At 46.1% G+C, this 18,578-nt stretch overlaps 1 protein-coding gene across 2 annotated transcripts in view; it reads right to left on the bottom strand.

The window, feature by feature from the left end:
• Positions 1-18,578, bottom strand: part of LOC149875098 (uncharacterized) — an 89,745-nt gene that overhangs the window by 45,616 nt on the left and 25,551 nt on the right. For both annotated transcript variants that reach the window (XM_090031732.1, XM_090031731.1), the window contains exons 2-3: positions 11,394-12,198; positions 8,037-8,108 (exon numbers count right to left, since the gene is read on the bottom strand). In XM_090031732.1, coding sequence (XP_089887858.1) covers positions 8,037-8,108; positions 11,394-11,834 — 513 coding nt within the window. In that variant the 5' untranslated portion in view covers positions 11,835-12,198. The remainder of the gene's footprint in view (positions 1-8,036; positions 8,109-11,393; positions 12,199-18,578) is intronic.

Below are 18,578 nucleotides of genomic sequence, written 5' to 3'. Positions count from 1 at the left end.
TTCCTCATGTACAACATGTATTATAGCTTACAGAAAGGAATGGAAAGAATACAATTGGCTTTAATGGTATTTGGGCCAATGCTATGCTAACTGTGAAGTTTCTGTTACTTTGCACTTGGTATAGTCACATAACACCAGTATGAAGTGAATGTCAAATGACATTGTAGCATTTTGCATTCCATTTACTTCACTGTAAATGCTGATACAAGGGGCAAATCAAATAAAAACAGGGCTCAAAGTGATCTGCCTTTCTTTTAGTCACTTCAGAAATGCTAAGGTTTATATTTGTCTGGAAATGCTATATAGCACCTCAAGGTACCTTGAGGAAAAGCAGATAAGTAAAATCTTTGCTGATATCTAACCAGCTATGAACTATGGACTAAAACATCTCTACAGTCTTAAGCTAATGGTGCTTCAACTCCTTTTTTCTTAGCTGAGCAGCAGCTACTTTTGAATGAATATTGAAAACTTGGTTCTTGTTAGCCAATTACTTTTTTGTTAACAGCAGGTAGATGACCTCCAGTTGTGATGTACTGACTCATTATTTTTCTAGAATGAACTATAAAAGCTTGTGACTGATGATGATGTGTAACTTAAAATAAATTAAGTAGAAATTGACACCAGAAAAGACTGCTGTGCTAGAGATGTTAGGATCAGACAATAGCTAGGAGTATGGATTACACAGAAAAGGGCTATAGGTTGTGGTCAATAAGAAGGTGGCTCATCATTTGGTGCTTAGTTTCTCTGTTTATTTCCAGATGCTAATTAGCTTAAAGGGCACCAAAACATATTACTTTTCTAATATTACTTTTTCATGCAACTGGTTTCTGTACTTGCCCTAGGGATATTTTACCTTCAGAAATGTGATGTAGCTTGTAAAACTAGTTAGAGATATGGCCCATGAGGCAGCCAGTGAAGATGTTTGAAAAACCTGGTTTGTAAAATTTTATCATGAAGATTTTTCACTGAAGAATGATTTGTCACAAAAAAATAAATATAAAATATAAATAATATAAAATATAAAATATATAATATAAAAATAAAATGTAGCAAATTCTCACTGGGGGACCAGAAAAGAGGGAATATATTCTGTGTAGTGTTGCTCTACTTAACACTAAGAGCCCTTAGTAAGTGGTGATTTGCTGAGGCTGGGAAAGAAAGTCACTTTACACATTGTCCTGCTACCAAACATGAGGCAGGGGATGCTGAGGGCTATGGGGAGTGGATGGGCCCATTTAGCACATATGGAGCCTGGGTAACACAGCACTGCATCACCACCTGCTACGTCTGCAGCAGAGCTACAGCCCCACATAGCTCTGCTTGCCTGCTGCTGCCACGGCTGCAGTCACCAGGTCGGGGGTTAGGTGTGTGGAAGCCCCCACTCATGACCCTCCATAAAGCATGTGGTGGGACCTGACCCAATCCAGCCCAGCACAGCTCGCTAGCCCAGCTTTGCACCAGAGCAGGATGTGCCTGTGCAAACACATGCTAGCTCCACAGCCTGGGCTGGGGTGCGTTGGGCTGGTGAGGTGTGTTTTCCACGAGGCTCAGGTGCACTTGTGGGGGAGAAGATTCAGCCCTACTTTTGTATCTAGGAGGTTGATAAAGTGAAGTTCATCAGCTTGTCTGTGAAAAGTGTTTTGTAAATTCTCTTTGAGGTTCAGAACTGAGAGATTGGAGAAAGAGTGGTTTTCTTGTGAGAAATATGCCTCTAGTGGTAATTGGGTTTTCTTGTCTTTAATAGATTTCTGGTGTACTTTCATTCTGGTGTGCAGTTGTTGTTTGGTCTCTCCTAAGTATTTTTCATCAGGGCATTTGGTGCACTGGATGAGATATATAATGTTTCTGGAGGTGCAGCTGTAAGATCCAGGAATGGTGATGGTTCTGTTGTGCGGTGTAGTAATTGTCAGGGTACTGGATATATGCACTTGCCAGTTCACCAACCTCTGAAGAAGTCCACCGGGCAATAAGACAGATGAAGAATAACTTAAGTATCTGGCCCTGATGGCACACCAGCTGAGGTCTTCAAAGTTGGTGGGGAAACTATGACCAACAAGCTCCATACACTGTTTCATAACATCTGGTTCACTGAGGGAATTCCTTATCAGTTGAACACAATGTTTTATTGATACATTTACAATTTTAAACAAATCAGAAGCCTACCAGTGCCTCAATCATTATAATAAAATACATTCTAAATACCTATATATTTTGGGTTTGATTTTTTTTTTTTTTGAATTGTGGAAAATCAGAGCTCTGCTTGCCCCTTTGACTCACCAGGACATGGATCCAGCTGCTACTGCCCCCCCTGTTGTTTTGTGGTACTGAGCAGTCCTGATATATTGGTGCCCTTCCCCTACTCATAACATTGCCCTGCACTCCCAAGCCACAGCCCCCTGTCCTGGCCAGTGCCCTTCACTCCCAACCAACCAACAGTCCCTTGGCCCTGCTGGTGCTCCTCACTCCTGACCCACTGCCCCTCACCCCCAAGCCACAGGCCCCCCAGCATGTGAGGAATGGGATGGGTGTGTAGGCATCCCCCATGGGATGGGATGGGTGTGTGATATGTTGGGGAGCAGAGGGAGCACATGCCAGGGGGCCAGGGAGGGGTATGTGCCCTCACCAGATTTCTGCACCCACAACAAGGTGTGGGGTGCAGCCTGGCTGGGCTAGTTCTAGGAAGGAACCATCTCCATGGCCCAGTGGGTGGGATACAGGCCGAGAGGGAGCACCATGTCACCATAGCTGCCTGTTGGACTGTGGAGGTGACTCCTGCCTGGAGCTGATTCATGTGCCCACCCACCCTCCTGTTGTGTCACCTGTGCCCCCCTCTCTATACTTGCCTGGAAGGAGCTGTGGGAGTTGCTCTCTCCTACCCTGCCTGGCTCTCACATGCACATGTGCACACACCTGCACATGATGGCTAGAAAATGGTATTCAGAGGTTTGATTTTGGGAATTGGCTTATAGGCAAAGTGTTGGGGTGTGTGTGCGCATGTGTACACACACACACTCACACACACACAAGCACACCACTTACCCATCAAGAATGATGGGGGGAAGGGGCTGGGATGGAGTGCCACCACCTAATGCCCCATGCCATCGCTGTTCTGCCTCTTCAGGGAGCCCCCACCCCCTGTCTGGTCTTCAGAGCAGTTTCAGAATCATGGTGGTGCTCCCCCACACTTGGAGCACTCTGACTGGCTGTTTCTGTCAGCCAATCAGAGTGTGAATAAAGTGTTACAGACAGACATCCGCTCTGTTGCCACCTCCTCCAGGGAGAAGGGTGGGGTCTATGGTAGTGCTCTGTTCTGCCATGTAGAAGCTCTTGGTACAGTTTCTGGACATAGTCTCTTGTTCCATATAGTGTTGCCAATATTCAGGTTCCTGTGTGCTAATTCCTGTGCTGGTGAGAAGGAAGGTAGCTTGCATTTCTCAGGTTTTGAAATTTTTGAAAAACATGAAGAAAAATAGGACACAGGAACATAAGAATGGCCATTTACTGGATCAGGCCATAACTCTGTCTAACCTAGAGTCCTGTTTCATGCAGTCATAGAGGGTGGATGATGAGGGGAAGTATGAAGAGGGGATATCCAGAATTTTCTACCCACTATTCTTCTCCCACTGCAGCTTCCAGTATTCAGAAGTCTAGGAAGTTCTGATTCAGAGCCTGCACCCCTATCTATCATATTTAATACCTATTGAATTTCTCCAATCCCCATTTGTCTGTTTGAATTTAAAATATCTGACTCTTCATCTTGTGGCAATGAGTTCCACAAGTTAAATGCATGCTATTTGAAAAAAATTCTTCTTGTTAGTTTTAACCTACTACCTAATAGTTTCATATTATGTCTCATTGTTCTAGCATAGTGAACGTTTTCACCATTTCTGTCAAATATCTGTTACTTAAAAAAAAAAAAAATCCAACCTGCTGGTCAAAAATGGATAATGAATTTAAAAAAAATATTTTTTCATTAAATAAGATTTTCAAACTAAGCCAGCTCAGCAGCATGGGTCCAAAAGGCTCAAATAGAAGTTCACCTGGGATGAGTAAGTAACACATTTACATTATCTGCCAACTGTTTGCATATCAAGAATGGGGAGGAATAATGTGCTTGCTCTTTTCCCCCTGTAAGCTTGGAAATCTGTGTAGGTCCCCAGCAACAGTACATATGATGGTCTCAACCTAAATCTGAAATGTGATTTTTTTTTTTGTATCATAAAAGCCAACAACAGTTTTACTCATTTTGGCTTGACTAGCATTCTCTATTCAAGGAAAAAAAAACATTTCCCTAATCCTGCTCTTGCTCTGCCAGGGAGTCTGCAAGTCTCTAGCCAGATTAATCAAGGATCCTGCCATGTGCCTCTCACTGCTACTGTTATTGGCTAGATAGAGCCTTAAAAAAAATCAGAAGCAGCTATTTAAAGGACCAAAGAAACTCTATAAAAGGAATTAAATACAGTAGTTTCAGTAACTGTAGTGAACAACCAGGTGTTCTTTTTCTATTAAAAAAATTAAACTGGATAGAAGTGAAAAACAGGTGTAATTTTGAAAAAAGAAATAATGTTTCACCCTGGGGAAGCTGGAAAGTATTTTCAGTGAAGGAAAACATATCAAGGGAAATGGTCCTATAGCAGTGATGCTGGGTATGCTCCCAGCAGCCATGTGCCCATATATCATTAACACAATGCTTTGGATAAGTAACCTCTCTGCACTGGACAAAGCCTCTTACGCACACCTTGGCACAGCACAATTTAGAAATCCTGTTTTACTACCCAATAGCAATAAGAACAACTGGATTGAAGCTTGAGTCTTGCAATGGATGGAGTTAAGTCTGCTTCTGCCCATTTTTGCTGACTTCTGTGCTACTTATATCTTTGCCTAAAACTGATTTGTTGGAACACTGTTTTAATCTGAAGTGTTAATAAGTAGCTCTCAGTAGACAGATAAGATAACAATAAACTACACCAAAACCAGTAATAGTGGGCTCTTCTTGTCACCCTCAGCATGTTCAAACATTTATCACCCACTCTTCAAGGATTTCTTTTACATGTTTCCTTCCCATAAATGTTCATTATCTTTATTCTGATACTTGTTATTTGCTAGATGGTTAGAACTGGTAACTACTGTTACCCTTTCTGTTGTAACCTTGAACATTAACAGTTTAAGTTGTAAAATTCCTTTATCAAATATCATTTTCCTTTATTTCTGCTGTCCCTGTATCCATTAATCTCTTTCTATTGACCTAACAGCAAGGAAGGCATCAGGGTTCTGAACAGGGCATCAGACTACTAGATTGATACTAGGGGTATGGGAAGTGGGCTGTATTTGATTTGGATTCTGATTCAGCCGGATTTGGGGGACAGTAATTTGATTCACTGATTTGGATCACTGTCCTCATTTGATTTGGCCAAATCTGAATCTGAAGATTCAATTCCAATTTGGAGAATCAGTGATTCAGCAATAGACACAGTTTTATATGCTTTTTCTACATACCTTGAGGTACTAGGCTGTAAATGCTGAGGTGGTGGGGCAGATAAAGCATCCTACAGGAGCACAGGGCCCCCCCATATGCTTGGTGGTGGGCCCGGAAGTGGACCAGAAGTACTTCCGGTCCACTTCCGGGCATGCGGGGGATTCCCCCTAAGCCTCCCCAGCTTGGTGATTGGCTATGGGGGCACTCTGGGTGCCCCCCCAGACCCAGGAGGCACCAGCCGCCAAACCGGAGATGAGGGGGGGCATCCCCTGTGCACTCTGTGGCAGACCTGGAAGTGTTTCTGGTCCATTTCCAAGTCCACTGTCAAGCACGTTGACAATCTCCCTGCGCTCCCATGGGATGCTCCATCTGCCCTACCATCTCAGCATACCTTGAGGTATGTAGAAAAATATAAAGCTGTGTCTATGTCTGAATTGTCAAATCTCTCCAAATTGAATCTGAGGCTTCTCTGATCCTGATTCGATTTGGAGAGATTAATGGGTCTCCTGATTTGACTTGGATTCAGAGATTTGGCTGCCGAATCAGCGACCGAAGCTTCACAAAGCCCTAGTTGATACCAGTATTTTTAAAATATTTTTTTTTAAGTAGTTTTTTCATCCTGTGTTAAAGTGTGAGGATTCATTAGTTTTCATCAAACCATCACTAAGCTTCAAGATGTGATCTGACAATGTTATGAATCAGATATCTTACTGATGCAGGTATTTTAAACCCAAACACTTCTAATTATCCATAGATTTCTTTTCTTACTTTTTCCCACTGTCTCTTGTTGCATTTTTCAGGCTCTTTTGGTGGCCAATTTTACCTGCCCCAGAGAACAAGAAACATTTTCAGTTTCCCAAGGTGTGAATGAAATCTGTGTGAAACTAAAACTATTGTTACTTTTGTTACATTCGCCATTTTTGCCCTTCACTGCCTATCAAAACTTGCCTTTCAATGTTGAGTAGTAACAGCTAAAATAATCAGTCCTACAATATTCAATTAACTTTTCAAAAGATAAAGACTCAGCAAGGCAGAAATAGCTTGTGCGTACTTCATGGATACTGGATCGCATGGAAAGCAGTGGACACATTGAGTAAGAAGGAGCAATTAATTACATAAGGTACTGCCATCTTTCTTTTTATTTTGTCCCAGATCATATCCTCCCAGGGAAAAATTGAAAGAACAGAAAGGAGACTTAGGAGGAGATGATTTATGTACAGAACTTTCTCCAGGTCATTTTACTGTGAGATGAAAACTCAGCAGTACCAACAAATAATTCAACCCTTAGCACCAGTAGATACTTCACAATCCATTCAGTGTGCATGTACCTAGTAGATGTTGAGCTCTCTGCATAATGGCCTTGTGCCACTGTCTTGACTTGAGTGTCCCCTGCCAAACACAGGGCTTCTTGGCCATACATTTAAATTCACTAACCATAATACCCTTTTCAAGTGGAGTTTCCATAGTGTGGAGAAAATAGCAGAAAAAAATTAATATAGCTCTAACTTGTTTAGAAATTGTATGAAGGGAGACTTCCTCTCCCTACTTCCCTGCTTTGACCCCCCCTCCCTTATTCAGTTCAATCCCAGGTGACAGTGCCTAAAATGGGGCATTTATCTGTGGGAGATGAAGATCTGCCTGGATTGTGGAGACATGATTTCTAGACCTAATTGTCTTCTCAGAGTGGAAGGAGTGGCCTTGGCTTTACCTCTTGTGATGAAAGCAAAACATTAGAAGCAATGCCTGTTGCTTCTATGCCTGTTTGTGCCTCAAGTGACACTTCAAAACTACAAGTTAATAAAATAAGGGATCATTCATAGTTACATGGCTGCCAGACACATGTCTATCTTGAGTTAGGAATTAGATAAATATTAATTCCAGTGGCACTATGGTGAACTGCTCCTTGAATAGGAACATGGATAAAAATAGAACTGTGGCATTCGAGGAGAGAGCAGATGAATAGCTTTGTAGAAGTGCCATAGTAACCATTAACTCAACTGGCCTTTTATGTTTGTATAGTCGCTAGGACTGGACAGCTTAGATCCTGATTTGGTCCTCTGAGAATTTTTATAAATGTTATAAATAAAATGCATGGATATGAACAGTCCTCTTCTGAAACTGGTTAAATTACCAGCCTCTACAATTGTGGCAATCTGTTCCATAATTACATGTTTTGGGACAATAGCTACTTTTTGTTTGTTTTAAACTTGTTAATAATTTCATTATAAGTCCCCTAGTTTGAGTATTGTGAGCTATTGCAAATAGCAAATTCCTCCGTACCATTCATTTTATCTATCATATGCCCACTCAGTTGCCTTTTCTCTAAGCAGAAAAATCCTTGCTGCTTTTTCATGCACAGAAACCTCGTCATACCCCTGATCATTCTTGCTGTTCTTTTTTGTATCTTTTCTACCTCTACTATAAATTTTTGGAGGTGGGGAAACCAGAATTTGATGTAGGATTCAAGATATGGGTGTATCATGGGATTATACACTGGCATAGTGATATTTTCTGTTTTGTTTTCAATCCTCTTCTTAATAATCCCTAATGCTTTATTTACCTTTTTGGCTGCTCTCAACACTGGGCTTCTGGTTCCAGAGATCTCTTTATTCCACTCTTTACTCAGTAGTAACTGTTAATGCAGAACGAATGATTATGTATGTGCATATCAAGTTATTTTTTTCCTGTGTGTATCACTTTGCATTTACCAATTTTGAACTTCATCTGCCGTTTTGTTACCCATCCCCTCAATTTCATGACAGCCATCTGAAGCACCTTACTTAATATCTCATATAATTTGGTGTCATCCACAAACTTGGCCACCCTTATCTCTTCTCCAAATACATTCTCCCTTTGCCACAGTCCCAAATCTATCTCCTGCATTCCCTCCTCCATTCTTCTACCCCTGACTAGATCTAGGATTTTGAAGAGGGGGTGCAGATGGTATGGCACATAATCGCATAAACACATCACACATTTTTCTCCAATTAAAAAGAAACTAGATAGTTTCTAGAGTCGGAAGGGACCTGAGCAGATCATCTAGTCTGACCCCCTGCCATGGCAGGAAAGAGTACTGGGGTCAAATGACCCCAGCAAGATGTTCATCTAACCTCCTCTTAAACACCCCCAGGGTAGGAGCCTGCACCACTTCTCTTGGGAGCTGGTTCCAGACCCTAGCTGCCCTGACCGTGAAGTAGCACCTCCTGATGTCTAACCTAAACCTGCCCTCTGCCAGCTTGTGACCGTTATTCCTGGTCACTCCTGGCGGTGCTTGGGGGAACAGTGACTCCCTCACTGCCTGCTGATCCCCCCTGACTGGTTTATAACAGGCCACAAGATCCCCCCTCAGCCTTCTCTTTTGGAGGCTGAACAGGTTCAGGTCCTGCAGCCTGTCCTCATAGGGCCTGCCCTGTTGTCCCCTGATCATGCGAGTGGCCCTCCTCTGGACCCTCTCCATGCTGTCGACATCCCTCTTGAAGTGTGGCGCCCAGAACTGGACGCAGTACTCCAGCTGCGGCCTGACCAGTGCCGCATAGAGGCGGAAGATCAGCTCCTTGGACCTGCTCGAGATGCATCTGTGGATGCATGCCAAGGTGCGGTTGGCCTTCCTGACTGCCTCCCCACACTGCCGGCCCATGTTCATCTTGGAGTCAATGATGACCCCCAGATCCCTTTTTGCCTCCGTGCTGACAAGAGGGGAGTTCCCCAACCTGTAGGTATGGTGCCGGTTGTTCCTCCCAAGGTGCATCACCTTGCACTTGTCTGTGTTGAAGCCCATCCTATTCTCGTCCACCCACCCTTGTAACCTGTCTAGGTCTGATTGTAGCCTGTTGCATCCCTCCAATGTGCCCATGTCCCCCCACATCTTAGTGTCATCAGCAAATTTGAACAGGGTGCTTTTTACCCCCTCATCCAAATCGCTGATGAAGATGTTGAACAGCGCGGGCCCGAGGACCAAGCCCTGAGGAACCCCACTGCCCACGTCCCTCCAGGCTGAAAACGACCCATCCACCACCACTCTCTGGGTGCGGCCCCCCAGCCAGTTGGCGACCCATTTGACTGTGTGGGTGTCTACACCACAGCCCCCCAGTTTCTTAATGAGAACAGGGTGAGAGACAGTGTCAAAAGCCTTCCGGAAGTCCAGGAAGATTATATCCACTGCTACCCCTGCATCTAACGATCTGGTGATCTGATCGTAAAAGGCCGCCAGGTTGGTCTGACAGGACCTGCCACTGATGAACCCGTGTTGGTTGCCCCTAAGCATGCAGTCCCCTGCTGGCCCCTCCTGGATGTGTGCCAGCATGATTTTCTCGAACAGCTTGCCTAGGATTGAGGTGAGACTAACCGGCCTATAGTTTCCCGGGTCCTCCTTCCTGACTTTTTTGAAGATGGGGACCATGTTGGCCCTCTTCCAGTCCTCCGGTACCTCACCAGAGCACCACGAGTGCTTGTAAAGCCATGCCAGGGGACTTGCAATGACCTCGGCCAGTTCTTTTAGAACTCTAGGGTGGAGATCATCTGGGCCGGCTGACTTGAATACGTCCAACCTCTCCAGAAGCTCCCTAACTAAATTCTTGCTAACCCGTGGCCCAGGTGTGCCTCCCCCGGGGCCCGAGGGGGGGCCCAGCAGGGAGGTGGCTGTTCTGGTCCCTACTTAGGAAGACGGAGGCAAAGAAATCCTTAAACATGTTAGCTTTGCCGTCCGGTGTGACGACCAAGTTTCCCATGGCGTCTTGCAAGGGCCCCACATTACCCAGGACCTTCTTTTTACCCCCTATGTATTTAAAAAAAGACTTCTTATTGTCCTTAATCTGAGAAGCTAGTCCCAGTCCCAGCTCTGCCTTGGCCTTCCTAATTACCCCCCTACATCCCCGAGCAACTACAGAATAGCCCTCCCTGGTGATGACCCCTTCCTTCCATTGGGTGTAAGCCTCCTTTTTAGCAAGGAGACACTCCCAGATGCTTTTGGTGAGCCACAGAGGCTTGTGTGCTCTCCTGCTCCCTTTGATCCTCATTGGGATTACCCTCCTTTGGGCTTGGAGGATCGTCTCCTTAAGGAGCGACCACTCTCCTTGGACACCTGGCTCCCCTCCCTTCCCCTCCGGGACCTCAGCGCTTCTCCAACTATCCTCCTTAGCTCGCTGAAGTCTGCCCTCCTAAAATCTAGGGCCGCTGCCTTACTGCACGCCTTTGCCACCTTGCGCTGGATGGTGATTTCCAGCAGGCGATGATCGCTGTTGCCCAGGTGGTCGAGCACCCGCAGCCCCCTCACGAGGTCATCTCCCTTGGCCAGCACTAGGTCCAACAAGGCGTCCGCCCTGGTGGGGCTGTGCACCTCCTGGGTTAGATGGAGGTCCTGCACTCTGGCCAAGAACCTACATGAGTGTTCAGACCTGGCTGACTGTTGTTCCCAGCAGATGTCTGGGAAGTTCAGGTCCCCCATGACTACCACATCCTTAGCCTTCACTACTTCTTTGAGCTGACCCAAGAATTCCTGGTCAAGCTCTTCCCCCTGGTTGGGAGGTCTGTAGTAGACTCCCACCGTTAAGTCCCTTTCCCCTCGACTGCCTTGTACTCTAACCCAAAGCACTTCAGAGTGCCCCTCCCCTGACTCCTTGCTAATTAACGAGGATGTGTATTCCTCCTTAATGTAGAGCGCCACGCCCCCACCTCTCTTTCCTGTCCTGTCCCTCCTGTACAGCCTATAGCCCTTGACATTCACCGCCCAATCATGCGTTGCGTCCCACCACATTTCTGTAATCCCCACTATGTCCGGACTGGTGTCAGCCAGCAGGAGGGTGAGTTCCTCCTGCTTGTTGCCCATACTACGAGCGTTTGTGTAGAGGCATTTGAGGCCTCCTGTGGGTGTGTGTACTGACCCCTTAGTCCCAGCGTTACCCTGGCCCCTCCCTCTTACCTGTTTGATTGCTTTGCTCATTGGTCTGGGCTGGGCTGTAGTTGTGGGTGCTGTTTGGTCTGGCAGTCTGATGTTTCCTCCGCCCTCATCTTCCCCTTCCCCCGACAAGCCTTTAGGGGAAAGGTGGAGCCCGTCCCATCCCAGCATGTCTCTCGTCGTGATGTGCCAGTTGTGGCTGAGGAAGCCAAAGCCCTCCTTGAAGCACCATTCCTGCAGCTGCCAGTTGGTCTCCGCGATGCACGTTTCATGCCGTCTGCCTCGTCCACTCACTGGCAGGATAGAAGAGAAAACCACCTGTGTGCCCATCTCCTTCAGCACGCACCCCAGAGCGTGGTAGTCCTCCATCAGGCAATCAGGGCTCCTCCTGGCCGCATCATTAGTGCCCACATGGACTAGGACCATAGGGTAATAATCGGTGGGCTGGATTATGGTCTGGAGCATCCCTTTCACATCCTGAATCCTCGCTCCAGGTAGGCAGTATACCTCGCGTGTCCGAGGGGTCCTGGCGACAGATAGGGCCCTCCGTACCTCTCAGGATGGAGTCACCAATGGCGATCACACGATGCTTCTTCCTCCTGGCCTTCTTGCCTCCTTCAGGGCGTGGTGTGCATGGAGTTGCCTTCTCCCTGGTTTCGTCCTCTCCGTCTTTCTCCTCCAGGGCCGCCAGAGCTTCTTACCTGTTCTCCAGCCGGACTGTAGGAACTGGTGCTGCCGTGTCTCGAGCAGCCCTGGCATGGGAGGTCACTGTCTGCCACTTAGCAGTGGAGGGCTCGTCTTGAGGTGCATCCTCCTTGGTTGTACAACCCTGCAGGGAAAGAAAATAGCTGTCAATTTCTTCCTCTGCCTCCCTGATTCCCCTCAGCCTGCTAACCTCCTCCTGGAGTTCCCTCACCCGTGCCTCCAAGGCCCTAAGGCGGGTGCCTGCAGGACAGGTGTGGGGGTCCCCAGTCCCTGCCCCCCCAGGCCTTGCTGGGCAGCTCCCACAAGCCAGGGGGTTGGGGGACACCAGCCCCCCCACGGGCTCCGTCTGGGTGGAGGCCTCAGACAAGCCCCTCAGGGGCCCTGGCAGCACTCCGTGTCGACACCATCGTAGGAGTTCCTAGCTGAGTTTGGGTCCTCTGGCCCACTCTAACAAGAGTTGGTCTCTCGGCCCCTCCTGCTCCCCCTCCGGCGCGAACACTGGTGCAAACGCCTGTGTGCTCTTACAGACCGCGCCTGTTTGCGCGCTCTGTTCGCGTGGCTCGGGAGCAGATACTTGGGACTAACACCATATTATTCCATTTCAGTTCAAAGCAAAACCAAATATAACTATTTGCTGATAGATTATGCATAAGGTTTTTAAATCACACCAAACTAAGCCAAAAATAGTCAAATGATATAGTGTCATTAGTTCTATGGTCCTTCTAGTTAAATGTACATTTCTTATTCAGATTCATATGATGTAATCTAGCCTTCTTAAATGTTTTGACAGTGCCTCCATTATCAGTCATTCCTACACCTAATTAATTTTACCAGACCAGTGTTAAAATTTTTAGCTAGACCTAAAAGCAGTCTGCAGGGCTATGAAATAGGAGAGCGATATTAACAGGAATGGCTAACAAATAGGAACATCGCAAAAGAAAGAATAGTTAATTAGTGGAGCATCAAGACCTTTAAAAAAGGATACAGGGTTATTAAGACCTGTGGAGTGCAAAAGGATTAGCTGGAATCAGAGAGATGATAATTGGCTCTCAGTTTGCATTTCTCAAACAGTAAAAACCCCTTGATAGAAGTGGGAAGTAACAGCCCCAACAACTAGATGTTCATATTTGCAGTGCCTGGATGAAGCTCACTTTCAATAGACACAGCATGTCCCTTAGGTATGCCCATGTCATGTGCATGCATGCCTTGTATAGGTGGCTAGAAATTGTCCTGGCTAGGTTTTCTGACCTGAGATAGAATACCCCATGGAGATAAGTATGGACTGAAATGATATGTCAGAGGGGTATGAATTGCTCCCTTCATCTCTGTGGGTGCTCCCATCCCCATTGATAATGTAACTTGCAGGGGAAGGGGAGGAAGCTCAAACAGCATCAGCCCCAGGCACTGATGCAGAGGCAGGCAGGGCATCACAATGGCAGCCTCCAGGGAGCCCTTGCTTTTGCTGCAGCAGCCCATATTCAGGGTCCTTGTCCTGAGGCAACAAAAGCTCACACCACTGCCACTGCCTAACAAGTTCTGTTCATCCATGTGCTAATCAATCCTTTTAAAATTGTTGTTCCTATCAGTTTTCCAAGGCTAAGAGTTAGACTCGCTGTCATTCCCTGGCTTTTCTCTGGAGGCTGTTTTTAAAGATTATCATTAGATAGTTCTCCAGTCCCAAGGCTGTTTTAGTGATAGGTTGCATATGATAGGAAGTATGCAGGACAGGTCCACATTTCAGATTTGAGCCCCTTTAAAACTGTAGGGTGTGTCCTGAGTGTTGCGGGGGGCACAATTTGCGGGCAGGCCAAAGGCCCCATATCCATCCCTATAATTCTGTGCCATGGCTTAGTGCCCTCCCCTTCCCCCCCGCAACATGCCACTGGCCTGCGTGGCAAAATACCTGCCCTGTCCTGAGCGGTGCTGAGCTGTGAGCCAATCTCAGTGGGGGCACGTGCCCCCCGTGCCCTCCCTACTAGTTGCCTGTGGTAGGGTGAATGCCATCAGATCTTGGTGATTTGTTACTGTTTTGTTTATCAGTCTCCTCTAAAATCTCTTCTACTGATACCTCAGTTTGGGTCAGTTCTATTGACTTGGCCTTTGGGAAGATATGGGTCTGGTGATAGTCTCCCTCAGTCTAACTGGAGCTGCACACCTGATACTCCCTCCTCCTTCCATTTCCCACCCCATGCAGGACAATATTTACTGTCAAAAAAGTACAATATTTACTGAGTTTTACTTCTTAATCTAGGGCCTGGATACACAACATGTTAACATTGGTGCAAATTACATTGGTTTTGTACAACAGTGTAAATTACACCAGGTTCTGGAGCAGATAGATTACCAGATAGTCCAACATATTTGATCACAGTAGGCACTATGACAATTCCAAATCATCATATCATGGGTGAGCAACATATGGCCTGCAGTTAGTGGTGTGTGTGGGGGGTGTTTGGGGGAATTGGTGGGGATTAACAGCTGAATGGCAAGGAGATACACCAGGTGTGCCCATTCTGTCTGGCTGCAGATTGGGCACAGTTTCTGACTGCCTGGACCTGGAGTGGGCACAGGAAAGCCCCTAGCCACCAGAATAGTGTTAAAATCTCCTGCCACTGCCAAAGCCCCTCAGCCTGTATCAGGCCAGAGCTGGTTTGTTCCAGCCCATGGCTCTGTAACAGGGTGGTCTATTACTTTCAGAGGAAAGTCAGTCCTGTTGAGGAAGCCCAGATATGGGACATTTGGAAAATAATTTTGGAGCTTAAAACCACTTACTGCATGGAGACATCATAGCATAGCTGCTATGCTTAGCCCAGAGCTGATATCTGGAATGGGGCAGTAGGATTTTGCTTTGCTTGTTCTGTTTGTTTTAAAGATTGTTTTATTTGGAAGGACAGTTGAGGAGATTCCCCAGGAAGCAAAGCTCACATGCAGAAACTAGTAGCCCAGGTTGCCCACTTACAAGATCCCAAAGGTCGTTAGCTACTGCACAACCTTTGTTTGAGAAAGCAAACAATTACCCTGAGAAAGCTACCAACAACTGAATATTATGCTAGTGTAATTTACATCAATATTGTTTTATTCCCAAATTTTCCCCAGGGATTAATTTAAGTTATACTGCTAGGGTGCTGGGAACTCTGTGTCTACTCTTTGTTTGTACCAGCATTAAAGCATGATTTTACCAAGCTCTTATTTAGGATACAGCAAACCACTAGTAGGAGTTGGCTTAAAGTCAAGCAGCACTGACTTCCAGTTCCATTCTCAGACCTGCTAGACTTTAAAGTGTCTATTAAATTTCTTTCTTTATTATATTCAGTTACTGGGAAATATCAGTTTTAATTTTGTTTCACAAAAGAATGCATAGTTAATGCAGGAGATTAATTGAACAAGATAGACGCAATTAAATCAACCATTCAAGGAGCCTGAGAGATGTACTTGAGGGTGGATGTCGGTAGTATCTGATAATTTTGTGTAGCTGCAATTCAAATAAAATTAAATTTTATTTTAGGAGAAATAGTCTTCCTGGGTTGGGAAGTTATCTACTATGGAATAAACATGTGTAAATATTTATCTGTTTAATATACACATTAGGAAATATTTAAGCAGTTATGTATTGATGGCTAGAAAAAGGTTTATTTTGGGGAACTGGCTTGTGGGTAATGTAGATGTGCATTAGAACAATGATCCAGGGCAATGGCAAGGGTTAATGGATTTCTAACAGCCTATTTGTGACAAAATTTCTTCAAGACCCACTGTGTCTGACACAGGCAAGCAGCAAGCAGACACAGAGGGTGGGAAATTGAAGACCTATACCACAGTGTTCCATAACAGAGATAAGGACATCTGCTGGGTTGGCCAGGTCACAGTGATGAGCTGCAGAGCCCGTGGGATTTCCAGTTCTGTAGGTTGACCAAATTAAGAGAAACCGGTAAAGCCCAAATTAGGATGTGTGCATGTGGCAGGTTTGTTAAACAAAGGAATATGCTGACAGGACAAAACATGGACAGTATGATGACTGTAAGGAGACCAGTAAATTATGTCTATAGATGAAGAGTCATCATCAAGAGGAAGAATGAAAAAGGAGGGATTTCAGAGCAGCAAAAGGGTCCTTGAGTGGGGAATCCAAGGCAACTATGGACAGAGGATATATCACCAGCTTGTTTCACCCACCCCACTGAGTGGAGGAGGGTGGGCCTGGTTTCCAACCTCCAGGCTGCTGATATCTGACATTCAAGAGAGAACCTCAGAGTGACGCTTGCGTACTGGCCTATACATTGACACTGTTAACCCTGGGACTAGCAGATACAGAATTGTTTGCTTTATTCTTATCTGCTATCACTGTGTATAAATAAAATTTGTCTATTTTTGAATGGAGAGTTCGTGGTTGATCTGAGGGTTTGGGCTGGCCCAGAACAAGGTACCTGGGTCATAAATCCAGGGCCAACACATATGTTTCTTGTGAGCGCTCACACACATGCACACAATTTTGGTTACTTTGAGTTACTTTCTGTAACGATCCCATTCCAAAATAATTCCTTTTTCTATTACCAAGTAGTATACGGCTGTGCGAGGCTTCGGACTGTGCTTCAGATCCGGAGAAGCTTCGGATGATTTGGCGTCCGAAACAGCATGTTTGGATCAAGGTGCTGGCTTCTTTAGGCTTTCCAAAGCAGTTCATAGATTTCATAGACATTACAGCTGGAAGGGACCTTGGAAGATCATCGAGTCCAGCCCCCCGCCCAAAGGGCAGGAAGTCAGCTGGGGTCATAGGAGCCCAGCAAGATAAGCATCCAATCTGCTCTTGAAGATGCTCAGTGTAGGTGCTTGAACCACCTCCAATGGCAGGCTATTCCAGACCGTGGGGGCTCGGACAGTAAAGAAATTCTTCCTTATGTCTAGCCTGAAACGGTCTGGCAGTAGTTTATGACTGTTCGACCTCGTCATCCCTTGGGGCGCTCTGGTGAACAAACGTCGCCCCCAGATCCTGGTGGTCACCCCTGATAAACTTATAGGTGGCCATCAGATCACCCCTGAGCCTGCACTTTTCCAGACTAAAGAGCCCCATAACTCTCAGCCTGTCATTGTAAGGTCTGCTTTCCTGACCTCTGATCATGCGTGTGGCTCTTCTCTGGAATTTCTCAAGCTTCTCCCATCCCTTTTGAATTGTGGAGCCCAAAACTGGATGCAATACTCCAGCTGCAGCCTCGCCAAGGCCAAGTATAAGGGAAGAATGACATAACGGGATTTGCTTGAGAAGCATCTATGGATGCAAGCCAGCATTTTGGTCGCTTTACTAGCCACAGCATTGCATTACAGGCTCATGTTCATCTTGTGGTCAATGATGACCCCCAAGTCTCTTTCTTCCGTAGTGCTAGCCAGCGTAGCACTATCAAGCTTATAAGGATGCTGCAGGTTTTTCCTCCCAAGGTGGAGAACCTTGCATTTTTTGGTGTAAAACACCATCAGGTTCTCATCTGCCCATTTGTTGAGTCTGTCCAGGTCAGCCTGGATCACCCACCTTTCTTCTGGCGTGGATGCTTTTCTCCAAAGTTTGGTGTCATCGGGGAACTTGGCCAGTCCACTCCTGACTCCAATGTCCACATCATTAATGAAGATGTTGAACAATATGGGTCCAAGGACAGAGCCCTGGGGGACCCCACTGGTCACAGGACACCAGGATGAGTGACTGCCATCAATTACAACCCTCTGGGTCTGACCATGGAGCCAGTTTCCCAGCCAGTGGATCATGGTGGAGCCAAGGCCACAATTGGCCAGTTTGGCCAAGAGGTGATCATGAGATACCAGATTGAACGCTTTTCTGAAGTCAAGATATATGACATCAATCTCTTCTCCCTTGTCCAGGTGATAGGTCACTTGGTCGTAGAAGGAAATGAGATTGGTCAAGTAAGACCTACCCACAACAAACCCGTGTTGGCTATCCCTTAGTATGTTGGCGTCAGCCAGTCCATTAAGGATGGCCTCCTTAATAAACTTTTCTAGGATCTTCCCCAGGATAGAAGTCAGGCTGATGGGCCTATAGTTAGCTGGATCCACTTTCCTCCCTTTCTTGAAGATCGGCACCACATTGGCCTGTTTCCAGTCTTCGGGCACTACACCAGAGCGCCAGGGGTTTTCAAAGATCCCTGCCAGAGGCTGGGCTATGACGCTCGCCAGCTCCTTGAGTATCCTGGGGTGTATATTGTCTGACTTGGAGGCATCTAGCTTCTCAAGATGTTCCTTTATGAGCTCAGCATTTATGGAGAGCAGGGGATCTCCCCCACCCGGACCTCCCTGTCCCATAGCGGGCATGTGTGTCCCATGGGACTGATGAAAGACCAATGCAAAGTACCCATTTAATAGGTTGGCTTTTTCCTGGGCGTCAGTTGTCAGTTGTCCCTTCTGGTTCAGCAGGGGTCCAATGTTGCCCTTGCTTTTCCTCCGGCTCCCCACATATCTGAAAAAGGACTTTTTATTGTCCTTGATGCTTGAAGCTAGTTGGAGTTCAGT

Source organism: Crocodylus siamensis, chromosome 1 (genome assembly GCF_052110815.1).
Source record: "Crocodylus siamensis isolate JL-2025a chromosome 1, ASM5211081v1, whole genome shotgun sequence".
Classification (NCBI taxonomy): Eukaryota; Metazoa; Chordata; order Crocodylia; family Crocodylidae; genus Crocodylus; species Crocodylus siamensis.
Note: the sequence above shows the minus strand (reverse complement) of the source record. Positions and strands in the feature narration are given on the sequence as shown.